We start from the raw sequence: 24,115 nt of genomic DNA on the forward strand, positions 1-24,115 counted from the left end.
AATACAACATATCTGTGGTATATACAGATAACATTGCTAACAAAGAATTTTAAAAAAGAACTCCAAATTAGTACTCATTTACAGAGCCTAAATCTCAAAGCGCATATAAAAATATAGTATCAAGTTGTGTATAAGTACATTATATGTAGAATATAGTCGATATTATGTAATCTTCTCTAATCTGTGGTCGATACTAATGAGTGAATATATAAATACTTCCTTGCATAATAGAAAGCTATATATTTTTAATGTACATACTTGCTCGATACATAAATCTAATAAAAATTTGTTATTTTGTACGTTTTCTTAAAGTAATATATTATTTTTCAAATGTGTGTGTAATGTCAAATATAAATACTAAAAGGAATGTAATATTTGTAAGTACTTGACAACAAATTGCAATATCGTTTAGTTTTTGAACATTTCTGTACTGAATGTTTGACCTAATCGAACTTTGTACCGTTAAGTCAAGTAGACTAGTCAACTCTTCTTGACAACAAATGACGTAAAAAGTAATAGCAGGAGGTCTGGCTTATGAAATGTATCTATTATTTAATTATATTAATGTTTATATGTTACATACTATGTTAGGCTAAATACTAATGCTGGGCTAAATGTTAGGCTAAATCACAGAATTAATGAAAGTAATAAAAAACCAAATTAAAGTAAATATCATTTAGCACGATAAAGCCCGGATTTAACCACCAAACCAATGTGAAATTTATAAATATACATATCATTTACCATATAATCATTGTCATTATCTAATATAGGAGGGTATTATATGTACTTGTTATGTTGTATCTTAGACTATGAAAATTCACCTTTTTTGATATGCGATTTTAATACCAAACCAATTTGCTGGCATAACTACATATTTATAAACGTCAATAATCACTGGGTTTTTGTTAACATTTTTTTTATGGAATTACAAGTGTATGTTTAGTTATTATTAATTTAATAATATTTATTTTTAATAAATATATTAATTAATTTAAACCGCGAAGATAGCAAACAGCTTGATGGAAAGACTCTAGTCCCGAAGAAATATAGAAAATGATTGGTATAGAATACCACCTGTTTTGATACATTGGCACGAAGTTCCAGCCATCCAGATATATTCAGCATTGTCCTGTCGTCCTGGTATGGTAGAAATGCAGGCGGTAATTTTAAAGAAGAGCAAGTTCTGGCATCTGATGGAGTCGTATTGGTTTTACCATTTACTGTGGAGACGTTGGGCATACAGAGCCCAGAAGCCAAAAGTTTTTTAACGGATATTGCAGCACGGCTCAGCGAGGTTATGGCGATTCAAATAAGAGAATGCTGCTAGTATCTTGGGAAACACTGGCTCGATGTGCCGCATTGGTTAACAATGAGTGTTTATCTTAATGTAAATTCTTTTTGCAATAAATGAAAAAAAATTCTAAGGGTAAATAATACTATTTTTGAACATGGAAATTATTATTAAATTTCGATGGAATTTATTAAAATACATTTTATGGCTAGTTTAATAATGTACTACTATATGTTAATAAAGACTGTTTTATTACTATAAGTATATTACTGTTCTCAAAGAAATTATTTAAATTAATAAGATGTAACAATATACTTATAGTAATACTATATAATACATATATATAGTCATTATATTATGAATGAATAAAGCTTACTATGCATATGTACCTACATATGCATAAGTACCTACTTATCAACTAAATATATTTGAAAGAACCTTCAATTAGCATATTGATTACAACTACAAATTGGAAATTAAGTCCAAAAACACTCTGAGGTAAGCATTAAATTAAGCTACTCATACTTAATCTTGTATTTAATTAATTAATATCGTATATCGAGAGTTACATTATTAAAGCAACGTTGTAGATTTATGTCGGTTGAAATTATGATACAAATAAATTAGTCTAGTGTTGGGTTATTTGTTTAATTAATGTTTGTACTCAGTTAATTCTGGATGTGGCTCTTCGGTTTCTTCAAAGGTACCATCACCACATCGATTAGCCCTGTTTGATACCATCGAAGGGGAGGCTGCCTTAACTGTAACAAGACATAGGTTTTAGTTAATTTTTAGTTAATTGGTATGGCTATCAGTCCGTTTAATGGAAAGTACGATCGTCGCTGATATACATGAATATCACCATAAACAAATCAACTAATTTTATTGTCTACTAGCTACCCACCTCGGCTTCGCACGGGTATACATGTATTATACATATTATACATTGCTCTTGAATCACTCTACCTATTAAAAACCTCATCAAATTCCGTTGCGTAGTTTTAAAGATTTAAGTATACATAGGGACAGACAGCGACAGCGACTTTGTTTTATACTATATAATATAAAGAAATAATAATGATGAAACAAGTTTTTACATAGACCTTTAACGGCTCTATACTTAGGTATATCTTTTTTATTGGGACGGTTTGGACTATTGTCAAGTGCTAAGACCTGTAATATTGCGATCTGTATAGATTTATTGTGCTCGCTTATTCATAATTCGTTACCTAGACTCGTGAGGGACCGGCATTGAAAGATATTCATAGGAGCAATGATTTTTATATCCTCAGGATAGAGTGTGTACTTTCCAAAAGAGATATTTCGTTTATGCGTGAGTGGGTTAGGTACAGCGTAGGGTAGTGGCGTTTTCTATTCTGCTTGCAAAATCTGCAGATTGATGTTAAGCTAAGGCCTAATTTTGCCATGTTTATTCAGTTTGTGTTGTCCAGTGCGGGCCCTAGTCATGAAATATGAATTTTGTTTTTACCAATGGACAAGTCAACTGTTTTTAATGACTATACAGTTTTTATATAGGTCTTTAACAGCTATATACTTGGAGATATACATTATTATACATGTTAATATAATTGAAAAGCACTACAGACATCTTGAAATGTTATTGCAATATTTGTGATAACCCTTATCCTGAGAAAGTTATGCCTCCGCCAGTAATAATTTCACTGTTATATGTTATTCTTCAAACACAAAATAGAAGTAAGATATGTATATGAATAATTTACTTGAATATGTACTTCAAAACGTAAAAGTAAATGAAAATAGTATTGAGTACTTGTATGAATATACAGAACTAAAATTTGCATCCTGAACAAACTAAAATTCAGAGCGTTATGAAGAAGCTTTTGTTTAAAATCTAGTTACGTTCGAGAATTTGAAATGAGGACATGCGCAGAACAACCGTTCTTGTATAAAACCTCCCAAATACCCCATATTACCTATTTAAACTGAGTGTGACACTTACACTGAGAGTGTTACATATTTTTTTTTTCAAATTAAGAAATTAGGGACAGTATTTAACACTTTACTAAAATATTTTTTTAGACGACTGGTGTGTTATGTATATGGAGGTTAATTAACACAAACACTCAATAGACGCTGTAAAGTAGAAACGAAACATTTACAGTGATTTATTTGAGCTTATACCTACTATATATATATATACATATATAAAGGGAAAGTGTGAATTTTGTGGGTTTATGCGAATGTAAGTAAATATATCCTGAATATATAACCGGGTGAAGTTGGGTTTAAGCCCTATTTTTTATATAAAATACCGTAAATGAATAATGGATAAAGTCGTGATAAATAATCGGTTCTTATTGAGACTTAATATTTCATCAATTCATAATTTGTATACGAATTTATTATGTTATAAAGTATTCGATTCAATCACTCCATTTATATAATTGAATGAAACTCAATTAGTGTTATTACTTTAGTAACGATATCTACTGTTTATATTATGATTACATAACATAATTGTGTTCAGTTATAATTGTGACTTCCTACCAGAAATTTCTCTTTGAAACAAAGTGTTTTATTTATATTGAGATAACGTAGTATTAACAGTCTCTGTTTCTAAGGGAGGAGGCAAATAAATATCTATATGATTGTTTTGCTACGGAATATATACTGATGACAGGTAATTCAATAAAGATAAAAAAGTACGTTTCAGTAATGAATTGTTATGTAAATAGCACCAGTACTCATGTCAATAAAGCAATTTGTAATGCTTAGTTGGTTTTGAGACAAAATTATGTGTCTAAATAATATATGTATGTCAGATGCTATATTATATAGAGATATTACTAGTTGTGTCCGCGGTTTCACCACCGCGTGAAGTTTATAATCTATATGTTATTCGAATGTTTACTGTTTTTGCTTGAAAGAAAATATCCATCATATTAATTATATTAATAATAATTATATACATTTATAGTTTTTAATATACATAATTATAATATATACTATTAAATTCTAAATTTAAATGTTTATATTATAAATCAACAGCCTGGGTGGTCTAGTGGTTTAGCATAGCGCTTTACTATCTGATGGTCGCGGGTTAGCTTGGGACTAGATGGCGTTGTGTGAATTGTCCTGAGATATTATATATTATATTATATTTATAAATATTTAAAACTTTTTTGTTCTATATTAAAAAAAAACTCAAAGTAGAAACATCCAAAATCAAATATTGATTACAATATTATTATCATCCTGTTTATTTATATTTCAATGCTATAAAAAGTAATATATTCGAGGTTCGCTTTTTTGACTAGAATTTATTCGATTCAGTAAACCCACTGTATTTTACATATTACTCCTACGTTTGTCCCAGGGGTCCGACAATGAATGTTTTATTTATTAATCTTGTGTAATAAACGCATTGAATAAATTTTGAAAACTTACGGTCATAGGCCCAGCCAATTTTAGAGAAAATATCTATAAATCTAGTAGACACATTGAATCTGCCAAGCTCTGAAGTGCGATAGTCCCATGGGAATACGTGATGGTAATTGTGCCAACCTTCGCCCAGTGCCGCTAGGCTCACCATTTGATTTTCAACGGACAGTATAAACCTGTAAATAAGTAGGCTATATTAGTAGACACCTAAATTAATAAATATTAGATACCTAATAGCTGTTTCTGTGGTTTCAGCTGCGTGAAATTTATAGCCTACTAACTGGCCCGCGCAATTTTATCATTTATTTGATATTTCTTTTGTGTTATATCTAAACTATATTGCAGTAAAGTTTCGTCAAAATCCGTTTAGTAGTTTTTGCGTGAAAATGTAACAAACATTTATCCATACTTACGAACTTTCGCGCATATAATATTAGTAAGATGTATTGTGTTATTCTATTGTGAAAGCTATTGTAGACTTTCATTAAAATACATTCTGTAATTTTACCATGATAGAATAACAAATATCTGACCATCCACCCACACTCACAAACTTCTTTTTTTATAATATTACTAAGACTATTGCAGATAAGAAAGCGAGTGAATGAGCGACACGTTTGATGTTCGAGTCGAAAGCGAGTTGTCTCAAAACACACGTGTTGGAACGCGTATTTTCTATTGAGTGACATAAATATTATTAAAAAACCTGTTATTTTGTATATTAATGTATAATATCGAATAACTTAAAACAATCAAAACATGCCAAATTATAAAAAAATCATATGAAAGATATTATTTTTAATGAAATTTGAATTTTAATAGCCATGGATATTCTGCGTTCCACCTCTAATTCAATTTTGTACTTTTAGAATCGGATTGAACATATTTCATAAAAAGAAATTAATGTCAGATGTCGATAAATAAGTAGTTAGTCGTATGTTGGTTAAATGGTCGGCATTTTTTAACAAGATTGCTGCAAACTATTGAACAGGTTATTTTATTGAAAAATGATAACGATTATTTTATCACGGTAATCCTATTACATGTATACATACATACACATACAACTACGAGAAAGTCACTTCCATTGGAATAAGAAAAAGTTTGATTATTTTTATCGAAGCGTTTGAAGATAGAGACTTTATGTGGATATTACTAATCTATTAAGAACTTAGAAACAAGTTAAACAAGCTTATCTGGAACGTCTAGTGTAGACTTTATAATCTATTTAAAGATATATATCCATTACATAATAGATTACATTTAAATTTAGCGTAATTTGTACAAATAATTTGTATATACTCTAGTTTTGAAAATCGTTATTATTAAAATAGCTTACTGTAGAAGATTATCAAAATAAATAATAATTAAGACGAAACAAATATTGACCCTTACCTATCATAAGGTTTGTTGCGCCACAGGTGGGCGAAGCTATTAACACAGTAAGCGACGTTGAGTGTGATAGTAAATCTGGTTACGAAGCTGATGACGAAACTGATGAGTAGGCTCTCATTCCAGTAGTACCACGGTATCCACACTGGGAGTATTATGTTCAGTAATCCGAATGAAGGAATGAAGATCCTGAAGCGAAGAAATGAAATAATTTAATTAAATAAAATTATTACAGTAATTGCTAATACGGGTCAGTTCCTTCCGCCACCCTCCACTGTTACGTGTTATCAACAATTATATATTTATATGTATATTAAATCTATACACGAGCTCTAATAATGGATTATAATAGAATTTGCTTTTTATAATAAGTACAGTGTTTTATGCCTTTCTTACCGTTTCGAGTATCTATTTCGCTACTAGTATCGTTTATTTCACCGGGTTATACAAATAAATAAATAATTCATGAAAGCCGACGTTTTAGATTTCGTTTTCTTCACAATTAATTCACATTAATTAATTTCCCTTATTTAGTACTATTACATAACTGGATACATTTCTTTATGTAATACACTTTTTATACTGTGTTTTATAACAATAATATATATAAAACGATATTTATCTTTATAACTAATCTGTTTTCGTACTATTTCCTACAGTATACACGGCGTGGTGTTTACATAGTATAGTACTTAGTATCTATCTAATAATACACGGTTTCTTAGCTTAACAGATTCACAGAAAATAAACATTTATTAATTACATACGGACATACTGAATCACTATCAATTTGATCAATTTCGCGATTATTAGTGTGTTGTTGCGATTCGTTTTCGCCTACATCATGTATGAGGCATCTCGATTGGGCCTTGAACGTAATCATGGTAACACTCGACTTTCATATTACTAATTGAAATTCAACGAATAAAATAATTTAGAATACGTGGAAAATGATACATAGGACTGAAGTCAAGTAATACTTTTTAAGAAAATTTACCTTATATATTCCTAATATTAATAAATTAAAGCCATTTTAAATATAATAACATGTTAATCTCTATTGAAGGCTGTAATAATGATAGAGAAAAGATATTCTAGGTTTTAAGATAAAACAAAAGGTTGTGTTTTATATACGAGATTAGATTTTTTTCAAACTACGTTAAAATAATTTTTATTGTATTTATATAGCGATATTGTATTATATATTCGTAGCGGTTGTGCCTCATATAGAAACATCATCGTGATATCTAGATAGAATAAAAAAAATATGCTTACATCTTTTGTATTCTCACGACGGGATCAGCCATGAGATCCAGTGATGTCTTTTGTAGCGCTATCCGGCGGTTCTCTACCGCAGGGTGAGGGGTGAGGACTAGCCAACCCACGTGAGCGAACCAAAACCCTCGCCGTACATCGTGAGGATCAGCAACGGTCTCGGAGTATTTGTGATGCACACGGTGATCTAACGCCCATGTGTAGATGTCCCTCTAGAACAAAATGTCATCACATATTATATTGTCAACCATATGCAATTTTTTTTATTTCAGCTGTTTTTATATGTGTATGTTTTATATGTGTTACCATCTCACAGGAGTAAAATGTGGAGGACTCAGAGGGCTTAGGGCTCTGTGCCATGTAATTTCACCCCCATATTTCATCATTTAAAAGAAAGTACAGCGCATGTTCCTTGTAAAGCAAGCTGCTTTGAGGCTGAAATATATGAGATAGAGGGGCGATTTTTACCGAGTTTACATGTAAAAAGTAAAGGTAAAGTAAAAATAATTTTAGTCTTATGTAAGAGTCTCGTTTTTATTTATGTATTTTGATGATTTCCTTTAAATTTGAAGGATTGTACTAAATGCAATTTTATTAAGTTTGATATAAAAAATAGTTTAATTTGTACTGATATCTCTTATAAATATACACTATGGTCAATCTGTAGAGTATATTATTTTTTTTACAAGTTATGTTTATTCAAGTTATTTTTCTCCAACAAAATATCTTCCGTAAGTTCGTTTTCCTTCCGTCTCGGTGTCACGCTTATTTCTACGTACTCTATCAACTAGCGATATTGACATCTGTCAATATCTATCTAGATATAGCACGAAAAATCGAGTCGATCACAAAAGCAGCCGAATAAGAAACCGTTCATGCAAAAGTAGAAGGTATAGGGCGACCCTCTATACATACTAGATGGACCGATAACTTCAAAAATGTTACTGGGAATAGATTCACGCAAGTGGTCCCAAAAGTTGTACGGAAGGGGTCCATGGGCGAGATTTATGTTTAACACAGTTAAAGTTAAATAGATGTCAGCGAGGGTAAATTATAATAATGTTAAAATAATGTATGTAGAGAAGAAAATAATAAAAATGTTGTGAACCATAATAGTACTACACGTTTTAGTTTATTGCTTAAAGTAGTATTGAATTCTTTTATTAAAGAAATAATAATCATATACTATTACGACTATTATCTCCAATAGGTTAGTCGAAGGTATTGTCAACTGTCGATGTCGTAGTGATCGAAACACTTGACATAACCCTATCATGTTGAATTCGCTTTATTGGAAGCGAGCCTACTCTCGTCCCTCATAATTTGTTTGTTACTGAAGTTTTTACCATCGTATAGTCAGTTGGAATTATAAATTGATATACAAAGTTTATTGGTGTCAGAAGAATTCAAATTAACGGTCTAAAACTGATTGTAAAACACTAGGGCTGATTACTATGGTTCAAATTTAATGATTATTGTCTAATATACATATAGTGTAACACTATATATAGAGTTTATGCTATCAATCTGTGTAAAAACTCAGTTCCTTCATATATCCATACGTGTAGAAATTTTATAATTTAGTTTTGTTAGATTTTTGTTACGTTTAATTTTTAGATTGAGATATTGGATATTTGGAATGAATTAAATTTTAACTAAAAAAATGTCTTCAAGTAACATAAAAACAAAGAACTAAGAAGAAAACTCTATAGTAAACTCCATTTTAAGTACAAGTGCTTTTAATTTTTAATTATAATATAATTAAAGTCTTTTACAGTAAGTGTCATTATAAATTTAACTCATAAATCGGAAACTTATCACATTTAAGTTATAAGACCTAAATGAATGCTAATTAACGTCCACTGAATTAATTATTATAAATCCTAAACAGCAAAATGTATAATTAATGTGATCAAAAGCATTAATATGGTATCAAATTTAATACTTATCCAAAATATAATAATTATATTGTGTTAATTAACTTATAGTTAACTTTTAGGAGTATCGGCTTTCAACCTTCATCTAATTTAAATATTTGAGTAACTATCTCCAAAGTCCGAGGTGTAAATCTCATCAAGGCGGCACGCACTTCACTAAATTATAAAGTTTGTTTACAAAGCTTATCATCAAGTGTTTATCATAATATTAAAATATAATAAAATTATAAAGTAGGTCTGGGTTGTGTCTTTATGATTATAAAGATAAATATTTGTAATATTAATGCAGATATAATTTAAATTTTAATCTGGCTGAGCTTTAGACTGTGCTTATTAACGTACCTGTCTCGTTTATCAGTTAATTCATATGATCAGCTGAAAAGATAAGCATGGATGTGGGAAGGTTGTATTTTCTACAGGTTTCTTGTATATTAGCTTCATTTATGACATCGCTAAGTTTTATATGTTTCAGGTTTTGAAGAGTTTACGACTATAAAGAACAAAATTCTGACCAAGATTCAGACAAAGAAACAAAGTGAAAATATGAAAAATAATGTTGAACTTTCATACTACTTGATCACGTGATCGTTAATTTTATATGTAGACTAGCTGACTCGTTGTTTTGCCATATAAATTAATATCTCTATTAAAAATAGGTGTTGGTGATAGAAGGGTGAAAATTTTGGGTTGTATGTATTTTTAATGACACACAATAAAAAAATATTAATAAAAAATTTTGCCCAAAAAATAAAAAAATAATGTTAGGGGTGGACAACCCTTATACCTTAGGAGTATTAAAAATAGATAGTATCCGTTTCTCAGACCTACTGAATATGCATGTAAAATTTCATAAAAATCGGTCAAGACGTTTCAGAGGAGTATGGTAACTAACATTGTGACACGATAATTTTATATATAAGATTTTTAAAAATAATATTAATTTTCATTGACTTACGACTTACATACCTTTTAGTACTAAAACTCTTCCATCGTCTGAAATAAAATTATTTTACGAACTACTAGTAGAAAATAATTCGTACAATTTTATTACCAATTTTGTCATAGTATTGTTATATGGGTGTAGCAATACACCCATAACGGATGGAAAGTTTTATAGAACAGACTACATGAATGTAATATAGAGATCCAAAGGTCATTGACATTTAATTTTATTTCTGAGTTTTGTGCGTATACTTTTTTGTTTTATGGGCAATAAATATTTTCTAATACATTTTATTCTATACTTAAAAAGATTTACAACATATTATTACAGACATTACTGTAGCATGATTGTTGTCAAAGGAAAATACATGTTTAGGTCCATTTATGAAACTTCATATAACATAATATATCCCAAAATATACCTCTGTATAAGATGACCTGAGGGAAAGGGATTGTTAGTCATGTGGACTGTTGAACCCATTGCTAGCTCCACGCGATTTTCCCTGGAAATCATCATGAAAAATTACTGGAAAATTTGTCATGATGGGCTAACTGATCTCACCACATGTTCATATTATCAGTCATATCACCACTGGTGCCCCGTCAGCGTAAACGAGTTAGGAAGGGGGAACCCAGAAACATTATCATTAATTATAAAAAATGCTAAGCTGATCACTTTCAATTCATTTTAAATAATATTTATAATTGTTATCAATATTTAGAGTATTTTATAATAATTTCAATATTTCCTTTTACTAAACTTATGTTTACTGTTCACTAGATATAATAAAAGTGACCTCGTCAGCAAATGAAGCCAATTGTTCCAGTTAACCCTATGTCGTTTCTTGTGGTGACCTTTTGCAAGATACATTATATCATTTTGTATTGATACGAATTTATGTAAGAATAATATAATATTATTATCCTTCAAGACTATGAGATAGGATAGTCAGAGGCATCTGTTTTAGGCATTAGTATCTGTTATGTACAAAAGTGTAGTGACATGTCCCTCTTTTCCCTGAGAATATTTGATTTAATACAAAAAATATAATAAAACTAATAGATACATACTGCTGAAATAACAATTAACTTTTTATAGGAGCAGATAAAAATGAATGATAACAAAATTATACAGTACATCAACCCATGGCAACAGACAAATTCTTCCTTATTTAGTTACATTATTTATACGCCTGAATAAGTCAGACGTAAATCGATTGAAAACGACATTGAAATTGATCAAAGAGACTGGAATAATATTGTTATAAACTCAATTAATATTGTCATTAATGAATTTCCCATCTAAATTTTAAATAAAGTAGGTGTTATTGAATAAACACGGGGAAGGGAGTAGAAGTTTATAAAATAAACAATACGTCTACAAAGTAAGCAGATATAACAAAACTTGCGACAGTTTTGCAATCACGTCAACATAATAATAATTAAGCATTGACAAATGAAGACAGTGTAGGTAATGTTTTCCATCTCTGATTTCACTACGAATACAAAGTGACATCATGACGGTGTCATCCATACTTATATGTATGTACATGTGTACACAGCAACAGTACAATACCAGAGTATAGAACAGATCCTACGTAGGATGGCTAATGGTATACTATACATTACTTTGATGTAATTATAACACACAATTAGCCATGCTACGGACATATTATATTCCGCAACTTGTTTTATGAGTTGCTGTAAACCGCAGTGCTGAATTTGTGAATTAGTAAATAAAGGTAGTCTATATTGTTGTCTAGACAATGCTTTATCTGTATACTACATTTTATTGAGATGGTGATTAACACACATGATTACAATGAATTATAACACAAGTAAAAGAGATTCCCAGCGGTATGAGCGTGTCAATTGCAAATATAAATATGACTTAAGTTATCTGATATTGCAGTTTTGTAGATATTATTACCGATGCCAGGATTAACCACTAGTCTACAAACAACAATGTTTTGCATAAAGATCGATTACTTTCAATATGGCATAGGGTGTGGTGATATATAGGTGCTTAGTTGAGGTGGTCTGAGGTGGCAACTAGGCTGCGATGGCGTGATACTGCTTGTAAACACGCCAGGCAGCAATCAATAAACCTGAGACCAGTACATCAATATTGCAACCACTAGGTTTAATGTACTGGCGAATTATACATAGTAAAGATTACGTAAACACACATACCTATCTGTAGGTTTAAATATCTTAATATATATATAATAATTTTATGATTATTAAGTACCTTTTAGATGTGCTATCATTCATTTTATCATCATCATTCATTGTAGTAATTAATAGCAGTTGCAGTTTTTAGGCTACTATTAAAAGGATTATTTTTTCTTTCCTTCATATCGTTTTCTGATTAATACCACGAGTTTCGGGTCCAAGGCAAATATGGTGGCAGGCAGAGGTCATGAATACTATATTACGAAGAATCTGGCATATATTACGAAAATAATCTTACCTAGAACTGTTTATTGTGAAGTTTTGTCGATATAGAAAAGGTCTTTAACGGCTAAATTTGATATGCATTTCTGTTAGTAAAGGTATATTTTATTCTAATACGAATCAAATCAAATGAGAGAAGAAACAACAATAAAATCTTAGAAACTGTAGCAATCATAGATCGTTACTACCCCAGTTCTCTTACAAACAGATTAATGCTGTATACATGATTTCTGTAGGCTAGAGCATAAATTTTAAATAATAATAATAATATTTTTTTTTATTTCATCTCCACAAATTACATAATTTTAGGCTATCAAATAAAAATACAAATATAATTTTGATGGTACTATAGCCTGTAACTTAGAGCATAAATTTTAAATGAGTACAAAGTTAACTTTTATTTCCTACAGCTACTAATAGATGGCGTTCAGGGTATATTTAATAATTTATTGCACGCAGACCACACTTAGACTTGAATTTATGATACGAAGATTTATAATACGTCACCTGTGCTCGGCTTTTTGGTTAATTTAGTACTGATGTAAAGATTATGTTGTTGATAACTGAAGCAAAATCTAATTCGGTTAAATGTAACTTTGCCGAATTAATTACGTCATTATTGGCGTCATAATGGCGAAATCTAACAAATTAACATCGATCCAGTAATTGGATTTTAACAAATTGATTAACGTTCTTCTATATAACTGGCTATTACACCATCGGCTTCATTTCATTATACTAATCACTCTGCGAATTTCGATTATTTCTAGGTGAAAAGTTTACGTACTTCTTCTCACTTAGAATATATTTTGAAAATAAAAGAAGTATCGAGTAATATACGAGTAACATCCTGTTCTTGCTACATATGAATATCCTTCAATTCTTGTCCCTGATGGGTCTAGGTAGCAAACTCTGAAAAAGGGCAAGCACAATGGATCTATGTAGGTCGCAGGGCTACAGGTGACACCAACTCTTGACAATAGCTTAAACAACCCAATAAAGAAAAAAAATAATGCTATGAGTTAGAAGATACGAAATGGGACATGATTACCAGCTTGCAAGGTCATTTGCAAAAATTAAGGAAGAAGAAAGAAACCATGATGGTTTGCAATATGGACCTTGTGGAGGTTGATTTGATATGGGGCCGCTAGTCTAATAGGGACTATATACCTATATCAGGTTACTGTCTAATAAACATATATATTTTTTATAGGAGCTCAAGAAATGGTGCTATGCGTTGCGCTGACAGGTTTCTCCTCCAGTATCAACCAATATTGTCCCGTTGCTGATATTTTTTTTCCGTATTTCTCTATTCAGTAATACTATCAGTACGCCTTTATTTTTCAGATCTTAGGTATATTTTATAATACTTACACCTAAATGGATATAGTATATAATGAAACTTAATTCAATATCTGCAGCCATTTCACGCCCTAATGTACTCGGTGTCGCGCGACTATGCCTACTTTCACCTTTATACTTCGTCTTCTATTTAGGTTAAACATTTTAGCGGCCGCTTGGCAGCCGCTACTGACATTTGACATTTTTCAATTTGGGTCCTCTTAACGTACATATTATATCTACTGACGACCTCGGTGGTCTAGCGGTCTAGCACACCGCTTTACGACCGATGCCGCGATGGTCGGTTCGATTCCTCGCACGGTACAAACATTTGTATTCATGAGTATGACTGTTTGTATCGATCTGGGTATTTTCTATGTATAATATGTATATATTTACAAAAAAAATATATATATATGTATCAGTTATCTAGTACCCATAACACAAGCTTTAGCTAGCTTAACTTGGGTCTAGATGGCGCTGTGTGAATTGTCCTCAGATGATTATTATTATTATTATTATTATTACTGTAATACCTACAGTAATCTTTAGGTGCGTTGAGAGGGTTTCAAGTACAAAAAATTTGTCACGTATTTTGAAGAATGATTGTTTTCGATGACAGTAATTGTCCAAAATGAATAATAATTTGTGGATCACAAATATAAAAAAAAATTAAAGTCAATGCGTTAATTTGATTTAGATAACGTTCCACTCTTAATTATATAAAATGTCCTACTTGAAATTAAAGGTTTAGAGAGTACTGGAATTTCAAGTTCTATTCTTGAATATCAAGTATGTATTTATAGAGCTTTAGACAACAATTTAACCATTCCTTTCTGATTGTGTTTACACTGTAGAATTAGACATTGTCGTCTGTTTCACAGACGACAATGTCTTGCCTTTATAATGTTTATTAATTATCTGTAGGTTTAAATATCTCAATGTTATTAAAATGATTACAATAACAACTCATTAATAACTCAGTATTGAAAATATATATGTCTCATTCATAATTTGACAATTGACAAAGATATGGCAGGAGCTGAATTGTTATCTGAAACCTTTACTAGGTGATCGCCTTTTTCGTCTGAATCATTTATTTACGAGTATTACTGGAACTTCGTCTGCGTCACATTTTCCCCGTTCTTGCAACATTTTTCAGTATAGTTCCCTTCCTCATAGCATATCTTACTCCATAATTTAAGAGATATATATATATATATCTCTAAAAGAATTTTCAGAATCGGATTAGTGCTAGAGATTAACTTGAACTACTAGCACACAAACGATACCTCTGAACTAATATTATAAAGCTAAAGAGTTTGTTTATTTGTACGCGTTAATCTCAGGAACTACTGGTCCGAATTGAAAACATATTTTTGTGTTGGATAGTCCATTTGTCGAGTAAGGCTTCAGCTATATAACAGTACAATACGACCAATAGGAGCTGTAATGAAAAATATTGCAAAAGGTGGGGAAACAAAACGCAGACGAAGTTGCGCGGGCCAGCTAGTATTAGTATAAGATTCATTTCAGGAAGATTAGCGGTGTAATTTTATATATTACTAATTCTATAGCAAGTATTCTATGCCAATAAATAATTACTCGCCAATGGAGAGATTACGAATGTAGTTATATGTCTTTTCGAGTGTAAGTACTTAGGTATTTCTATATCAAATAACAATCCCATCTTAAGACGACTATGGTAGGAAATGTCAAATTCTATGTCGTTAATCGGGCTAAGGTTTTGTCCGTACAGCCCACAGGAGGATGATATTAGCGTAAAATTGCGATGTCAGCGATATAGCTTAGTATTCGATTTTATTATGATTTATTATATTTTCTTTGTTTCTACAGATTACATTACGGATTATATTAAGCATTACTTCCGTCATAAAAATTAAAAGCTTAATTTTTGATGACGGATAATCCGTATGATACTCAATTTAAAGTTGAATATCATATGAATGTTTAATATTAATAATGCTTAATAGTGCGACTGACTGTAAAAGTAATCAATTTTCACTTGTACTTACATTAAGTAAATTGTTTTCCAAGTAGATAAATCAATATTTTTAATACGATATGTAATAAGGCGTATGATATGTATTCAAACTTCGTCACCTCACTTATATATGGATAGAGACATAAAAATGATTACTAATTGGCTTATCACCTGGCCAGTGATGGTGAACAGCACTGCTAGTAATATCCTGAGCGGTGTCCTCGCTCTATATGCCCGATGTGACCACAGCCTATGTACTCCTGCTGTGATACCAAAGCCCGACGTGTAGATCGTCGCCAGAGCTGATAAAAAAAACATTTTTATTTTATTATTTTTGTTTGTCAAGGTCAAGGTTGTAAAAGAAACTGATTATATTAAATTATGTCACTACGACAACATTTAATTATCTGTGATAATTGAGTGTATATAAAACAAAGCAAATACAAATACAGATTACATCATGAAAAATATAATACTTAATATGTAGCTGTAAAATATAGTTATATATTTTTTATGATAATCATTATGTATTAGAGAACAAATTGAATAGAAATAAACAGTATTTCGATTTACATAGTAAAACAATTACTTGTATTTCGTATATATATATGTAGATATAATAATATATATTACATACTTTATATGTATATAATGAACCTGACATCATTAAAAAAAACCTTTCAAAAGTGATTAATAAAGAGTTGATTAATATATACATCATACCTAACTCTAAAAAATGGTTCTAACAAAAATTAACACACTTAGAAAATTCTGCTTCTCTTGTCCGTTCAAATATATCTTATCTATTTTGACAATAAAAATAAAAAAGATATTTTAAGCATATTTTTTATTTTTTGAATTAATAAGACCTCAATCAATGTAGTGATTAGTTCTGCAACTAGGTACACACATATTATTCACGTTGAAAAAGATTTAAACAGAGAATGTGATACTTTCGTTTCATAATCTACTCAATATTTAATCAGTCTTAAAAAAAAGTTAATATAAATAACGTGATACAGCTCAAAGTGCTAAGGATAAATCAAAATATCTGAACAAATATAAAAAAAACAAACTTACACTAAAAATAACGTTCACAAAATTTACAGTAACAACCACAGATCGTAATTATTTAAACTAACGTATACAGTTCCAGTATATAGTACAAGATAGCCCATCGAAATATCTGCATTAAAAAAAAAGAAAGAAATATCTTAGTTACTAATGCATGTGAGTTTGTTGGTTATACTATTCCCATTTACCTAAATATACCTCATTATTTTAATCTTTCTGTCATAAAAATAAAATGTAAAACAATGGTGATATGTAAATATTGACATGCCTGAGATATGTAGATGATGAACATTTATTTCTTTTGCGTATTATAATAAAGTGTATATTTGAATGACATTGTCACAAGTATGTACGAGAATGATAGTACATTCCATTCACATGATTAGGAATAAATGAAGTTCTTGTACTAATTGAATTAAAACGAATTTACATATAAGTATATATACATAATATATATATCTATATATACATTTTCAATTTGCATTAGCCAATTAAATTCGATTTGGTACATTTTATAACAGCAGCTCTCCTAGAAATAGCAAGAATATTTCTATTTTTATTCAAATAAATTGTATATAAGCATTTTGAATAGTCATATTTTTTACTCTCCACTCATTCGGAATGCAGACTGACACGAAAAAAAGCAAGAAATTTGCTTACTCTTTTAAATAGATGTTGTTCTCTGTAAATATATATTAACAAGGATTAGGGATGTGATAATCAACATAGATAATATTGTCAGTGTTATGAATTTTAAGTAAGATTTTTTCTACAAAATCTTTATTATCCTTTATAAACTTTCAATTTTATAACAATCACAATTTTGATATATCACAATATACAGAAAATAACAATTTTGCACATATATAATATCTGTCTGTACAAGCAAAAATATAGGATAACACTATTTTTGAGGGACTTATTAACGTATTAGAACTCAAAACAATAATAGTTCAAGTATTTTGTTTGTCTGTGCCTTTATCTGCGTTAATTTCAGAAAGAACTTGATGAATAAATTGTTGGAACTTAAATTTATATCTGGCCGTTATTGGTAGAAGATAATTTGAATTTTGTATAAAGAAAATATCTTCTATTGTTCATAAGATTTTCTATTGACAAATCGTATTTGAGCCTTGTTAATTTTACCAAATATATATATTTTACTTTCTTATTTCACTATATTTACTGCCGCTGTGCATTCTACCCTTACAAATGGGCCCAGAACAGGCCAGAATAGCATAAATAGATATGGAATATCAGTGAAATAGGTGATTTTTGGTGAATTTGAAATTCCGTTGTAAAGCAGATATGGCGAACCCAACTATGAGGATTGAATCTCTGAATCGAGAAAATTACGACTGTTGGAGGATTCAAGTACAGGCATTACTTATAAAGAATGATGCCTGGCCATATGTAAGTGGGCGTAAGCCAAGACCAGTGAATGTAACAGAGCTGGAGAAATGGGAAACGGAAGATGAAAAGGCGCGAGCAGATATTATTTTATGTATGAGTGGCAGTGAGTTGCGGCACGTACGAGGGTGCACTACTTCACGCGAGGTATGGCTTAAGTTGGAATCTTTGTATGCTTCGAAAGGTCCAGCGAAAAAGGCAACGTTGTTAAAACGACTGACTCTACATAAAATGGTAGAAACCGATGATACGAGAGCATCTGAATGGATTTTTTGATGCAGTAGATATGATATATACACGAGGATCTGCTCTCCATAATGTTATTATACAGTTTACCGGCGAGTTTTGAGAACTTCAGGTGTGCCATAGAATCCAGAGATGAGGTACCCCACCCAGATTTTTTGAAAGTTAAGATCTTGGAAGAGTACGAGTCGAAGAGACAAATGGCGAATCCACCAGAAGGGGTGCTGTATTGTCATAGTAAAAAGTATGGAAGATCGTTCGTTAAGAATAGAAAGGAAAAGACAGATTTTAAGTTTAAATGTTATAAATGCCACGAATTGGGTCATAAAGCCAAGGACTGTAAAAAGAAGAGAGAGACTCAAGGAGGGAACTTAGCACAAAACTTCGTTAAGAACTATAGTCTAATGTTATATAATGTTTCAGATCCAGAACAATGCAATGCTTCTAATATAATTTGTAAAAACGACTGGATATTGGATAGTGGGTGCACGTCTCATTTATGTAACGACCCGCGTAAGTTCGAATCTCTGAACAACAATTCGGATAAACTAAATAGCTACAAACCTGAGTACTAATATCAAAGGTAAGGGCACTGTTTGTTTATCGGCATGTAATGGTAACATTGTCAACAAATTAAATATGATACTTTGTACGTACCAGATTTGAGAAGTAATTTAATTTCTGTTTCGAAAATTAATATACGTTTATATATGTCGTGGACAGAAATGGGAAAATAATATTTACTTGTCAGCGTAAGGGAAACCTATATTATTTTCGAGAATCTGAGAGTGCATGTATATTGAATGAACGAAATGTTGATGTACAGTTGCGGCATAGACGTTCAGGTCATCCGAATGGAAAGGATGTGTATAATAAATGTGCGAATGTAAACGTGAATGAGTTACAGAATGGTATTGAAAATAAAGTACGAAAACGAGGTTCATCGCAATTTATTGATGAATCGAGACCTGAGATGGAAGGAACCGTCAGTAGTGTTTCTGTACTAAAACGAATATAGCTACTGCGAACTGGTAAAACAGGGCGACCGCGAAAGATTAATGGAACGGTAGCACTGGAACAGCAGCAGCAGTCAACGATGATGAATGTTGATGAATCTGGCAAAGATTGTGATATCTCGAGAAGTTGTTTTTCGAAATAAAGAGAAAGATGAGAGAAAGATAGCGATAGTTAAGAAGTATGGAATAAAACAAAGTTTAAATGAACCATGTTTATATTTTAAAAAGGTGGCAAAATGTTTGTTTATTTATTTTGTTTTAATATATATTGAAGAAATTATTGTTGCATGGGACAATTAAAAGTGAACTGTCAAAAGGAGTTCGAATTAGTTAGCTAAATATTAGGGATTGACATGCAACGAAATGACAATGTCATTGTTTTGTCATAACAAAAATATATATTATGTATTTTGGAGAAATTCAGTATATAGATAGATGGAAATAAATGCTGAAAAACAAAGTAATGAATTGGTAAAATATAAACAATAGGAGGTAGAGTTTAAAACGAAGTGGCCGTATAAATGAAAAGAAATTAAGTCCTAGTTTTTAGGAATCCCGGTATATGGGTTTTTCGGACGTAGATTAGGATAACCGTTCATTTTTAGTTACATTTTTATTTCAGATGGTGCAAATATTAGGTGAAGGTCATAAAAGCAAAGAATTGTCGCGTAATCGACGTGTGAGGCTGAGTATGTGTGAGTTTGTCTGAGGCGATTGAAAGAAGCTGTTAAGCTTAATATTTTATTTGAAATCGGACAATCTAGGTACGTACGTTTTACTTTACATGCCGATAACTAAGGAGCGCTTTACTTCGCGTAAGACCTAGTGTGTATCATGCTTGCAGTAAACATGTTGATATTAAAATCACTTGATCAGAGCCGTATTAAGGGACAACGATAAGATAGAAGTGAGACATGTACTCATTGAAATGATGGTAGCTGATGTATCCGTAGATGGACAAGTGTTGTATGTTTGTACTGTTTAACCGACTTAAATTTAAAGGGGCGTGTTGGAACTTAAATTTATATCTGGCCGTTATTGGTAGAAGATAATTTGAATTTTGTATAAAGAAAATATCTTCTATTGTTCGTAAGATTTTCTATTGACGTATCGTATGTGAGCCTTGTTAATTTTACCAAATATATATATTTTACTTTCTTATTTCACTATATTTACTGCCGCTGTGCATTCTACCCTTACATAAATAGGGCGGGTTGTATTACTACCAGAATACTGGTAAGCGTCGCATCGCAATATTTCCTATAATCGGTTTACAAACAAAAAAATATGGGTATTAAGTCGCGCCTCAGCCAGTAATAAAATATATATACCAGTAGACCTATCATCAATTTGTAGTTTAAATATTTTCGGGAAACGATAATACAGAATAATGAATTTTTAAAGCAGTTTATAAAATAAACAACAATTTATCCCTTTCGATGAAACAAGTTGATCCCATTTGTTTTAGCAATTTTATTTTCCACTGTAATAATGAAATATTTTTTCGATGCAGGATTTGTACCAATACTTCAACATAATCCAAACAAATCTGTAGAATACTGAAGCGTTTGATGTTTCAGTCAGACTACATACTCGTACATATTTGTAAATATAGTAGTAGAAGATTTCATAAATAAATTATAGTAACAAGATTTTATATGGCGTTGTAAACATGACCTTCAGGTTTATGACTATCGGATCAGTATCTTCTGAAGACCATCTGCCAGCCAGTTGTTCATCTAGACAAAACGATCACAAACTCGAGGGGATCGCATTATTTTAAAACAAAGATTTTGTAAAAAAGGTTCATATATTATCTTAGTAGTTATATTGGCATCATTATTAAATTTTATGACATAATTATTTTCACTAGATGCGGGCAAGTACGTGCGAGTAAAATGAAAAATATACAACTTAAGTTACAACAGACAGAGTTTTCTAAAAATCTTGTTAGTCAATTGTAGATGAAATAAAATTATATAATATATGATATATTTTTGAATTTTATCAATAAAAGTTTTTGATGTCTATATTTTAGTTAGTGTAAATGGGTACTGAACCTTTACTTTTAATAATTTCAGATTTAAGAATATTGTTGCAGCTCTTAGATATTATATTTCACATAATTATTTTAATAGCTTTCTGAATCAGTTAAGACTCTATAGGTACTGACAAAGTTAAATTGAATACTATCTACATTATGGATTCTCATTCTATAATTCATATTAAATTTTGTTATAAAATAAGCAACTCATATTACTCATATTACAGAAAGCAAAATGCTAATAACAATATACCTACTCACAGATGGCCTAACATTTTTTTATCCAAATTTATTCTATGGAAATAGCAGATATTAGCTTTTATTTTATAGGTATTTGATGTTTAATTTTAAATATGTAAATTGACTATAGGTAATATCTACACATCTCACGAAGCTCCCAACAGTAATTTAAATTGATGAATACAGTCGTTTCTCGTAATAGAGTCCAATGAGTCGGCAACCATCGGAATAAAATTGCGTCTTTGTAATTTCAAATGATTAGAAATGTTTGTAATAATTTTAACAATATGAAATAGGTACATTTCGTATTTCCTTTAATCGAATATATATTACATCATTTTTATAATCACCTGTACGATACATTATGAAAAGAATGTTTTCAGAATATATAAAACATGTGTATTTTAATTTAAGGCTCTGCCAAACGATTTGTTGTCACTTACTACCTAATATTGCTATATGTGATATGAAAAGATAATATAGTAATTCACAGATTCAGTAAATTTTCTTCCTCATAAGTGAACAGAAATAAATTATTATACGAGAAAGTCGGACGTAAGACTACATAATGCTTTTACCCCTTTTCTTTTTTAGGATGTTCTAATATGGTTACAAATAGTTGTCTTAATAAATTTATAGCGGACAATAAGGGTACGGGTACGAGTGAGTTCGGAAAATGCATGAAAATATCTAATATAAGCTTCAAAATACATTTATAAAACTTTGATATAGCTATTTAGAGACGGTTGAAAAGTTAATAAATCAAAATGGTAATCATTGAAGCTGTATGAAAGTCGAAGTAATTTCTTTGGCTGATAATAAATTTAGATAGCTTGCATAGAACGCCAAATTCAACGGAATTACATAGATTTTAAAAGGTTTGTTTCTACTGATTAAATATAGCAATTTATTAATCGTACTATCTATGATAATAATTATTAATTTTAAAGTGAGTTCCATGTATTTTAATTTATAAAATAATAGTTAATTGATTGAAATATTTCTTAGTATAAATAAATGTAATATTTAGTACTTACCAAATAACACAGTGTAAAGTTTGACCTCATTTGTCACTATAAGGAATAGTCCATATATAGAAACCAAATGTAGCGATATTTGTACTGTAAGATCTGGCCATTTAATTTGTGGCCTAAATTCCATAGCTTCGTATTTGCTTATGTCGAAGTCTGTTTCATTGTTTATTTTGTCACTAACATTGTCTCGCAACACTGAATTGTTATTATCATAGTTGTTTACACAATTATCACTTTTGTAATCACTAGATAGAAGTCTCATTTTTATTTGTGCATGTGTCGGGTCGTCGCACGCGTCCACGTTTTGTTGTGTTGGAGCCATTCTGAATAGTAAATAGAATATTATGTTAGAGTTTAAAACATACATAAATGAACCGTATCGTTTTCCAGTGTTATCTCCACTAAGATAATTTGAGTTTTCAGTAACGAATTTATTTGTATTTCTAATCCCGAACAGTGATTACTTTCGTAAAAAGTATTAGAAGAAATTGATGATCCAAGACGTTAGAATGTCTACTCTTATAATCGAGTCAAATAATTATGCATAACTTGACTTGAATGCACAATTCAAGTAAACTTTAATTTATCTCAATAAAATTAATTTCCATTTTACATTTGACCGATCCAATATTCAATTTAATAACAGTTGTAATTGATTAATTGTGAAATAATATAAAGGTATAGTATAGTAATATACAAAGGTATAGTAGTATTATAGGTCAAATTCTTTTTCTATTATTTAAAATTATTTTATAAGTCTCACTTGTCAATATCGATCTTTTATTCCAATACTCTCATGAAACAATTTTTAATTGATTACGTTTCGCACAGACAATCGCAGTGATAATTAGGTCATAACTTTTTAAATTGGGCAATAAAATATTTAATGGAGGCCTGATTATAATTTGATTATATTTGAAATCACCTATGTTAAAATTAATAAACATAAAATATATAAGATTTGAGCCGACTATGTTGAACAGTACGG

At 30.4% G+C, this 24,115-nt stretch overlaps 1 protein-coding gene across 1 annotated transcript; it reads right to left on the reverse strand.

Annotated features, from left to right (window-relative positions):
- Positions 1–1,737: 1,737 nt before the first annotated feature.
- LOC131845047 (stearoyl-CoA desaturase 5-like) lies at positions 1,738–24,115 on the reverse strand. Its single transcript, XM_059194059.1, has 7 exons — positions 23,891–24,115; positions 23,131–23,450; positions 16,238–16,368; positions 7,385–7,596; positions 6,113–6,298; positions 4,724–4,893; positions 1,738–2,055 (listed from the first exon to the last, which is right to left on the reverse strand). The coding sequence occupies exons 2-7, from the start codon at positions 23,447–23,449 to the stop codon at positions 1,946–1,948; spliced, it is 1,128 nt and encodes a 375-aa protein (XP_059050042.1). The 5' UTR covers position 23,450; positions 23,891–24,115; the 3' UTR covers positions 1,738–1,945.

This window comes from Achroia grisella, unplaced genomic scaffold, assembly GCF_030625045.1.
Source record: "Achroia grisella isolate CSIRO2021 unplaced genomic scaffold, CSIRO_AGI_Agris_v1 utg4502, whole genome shotgun sequence".
NCBI lineage: Eukaryota > Metazoa > Arthropoda > Insecta > Lepidoptera > Pyralidae > Achroia > Achroia grisella.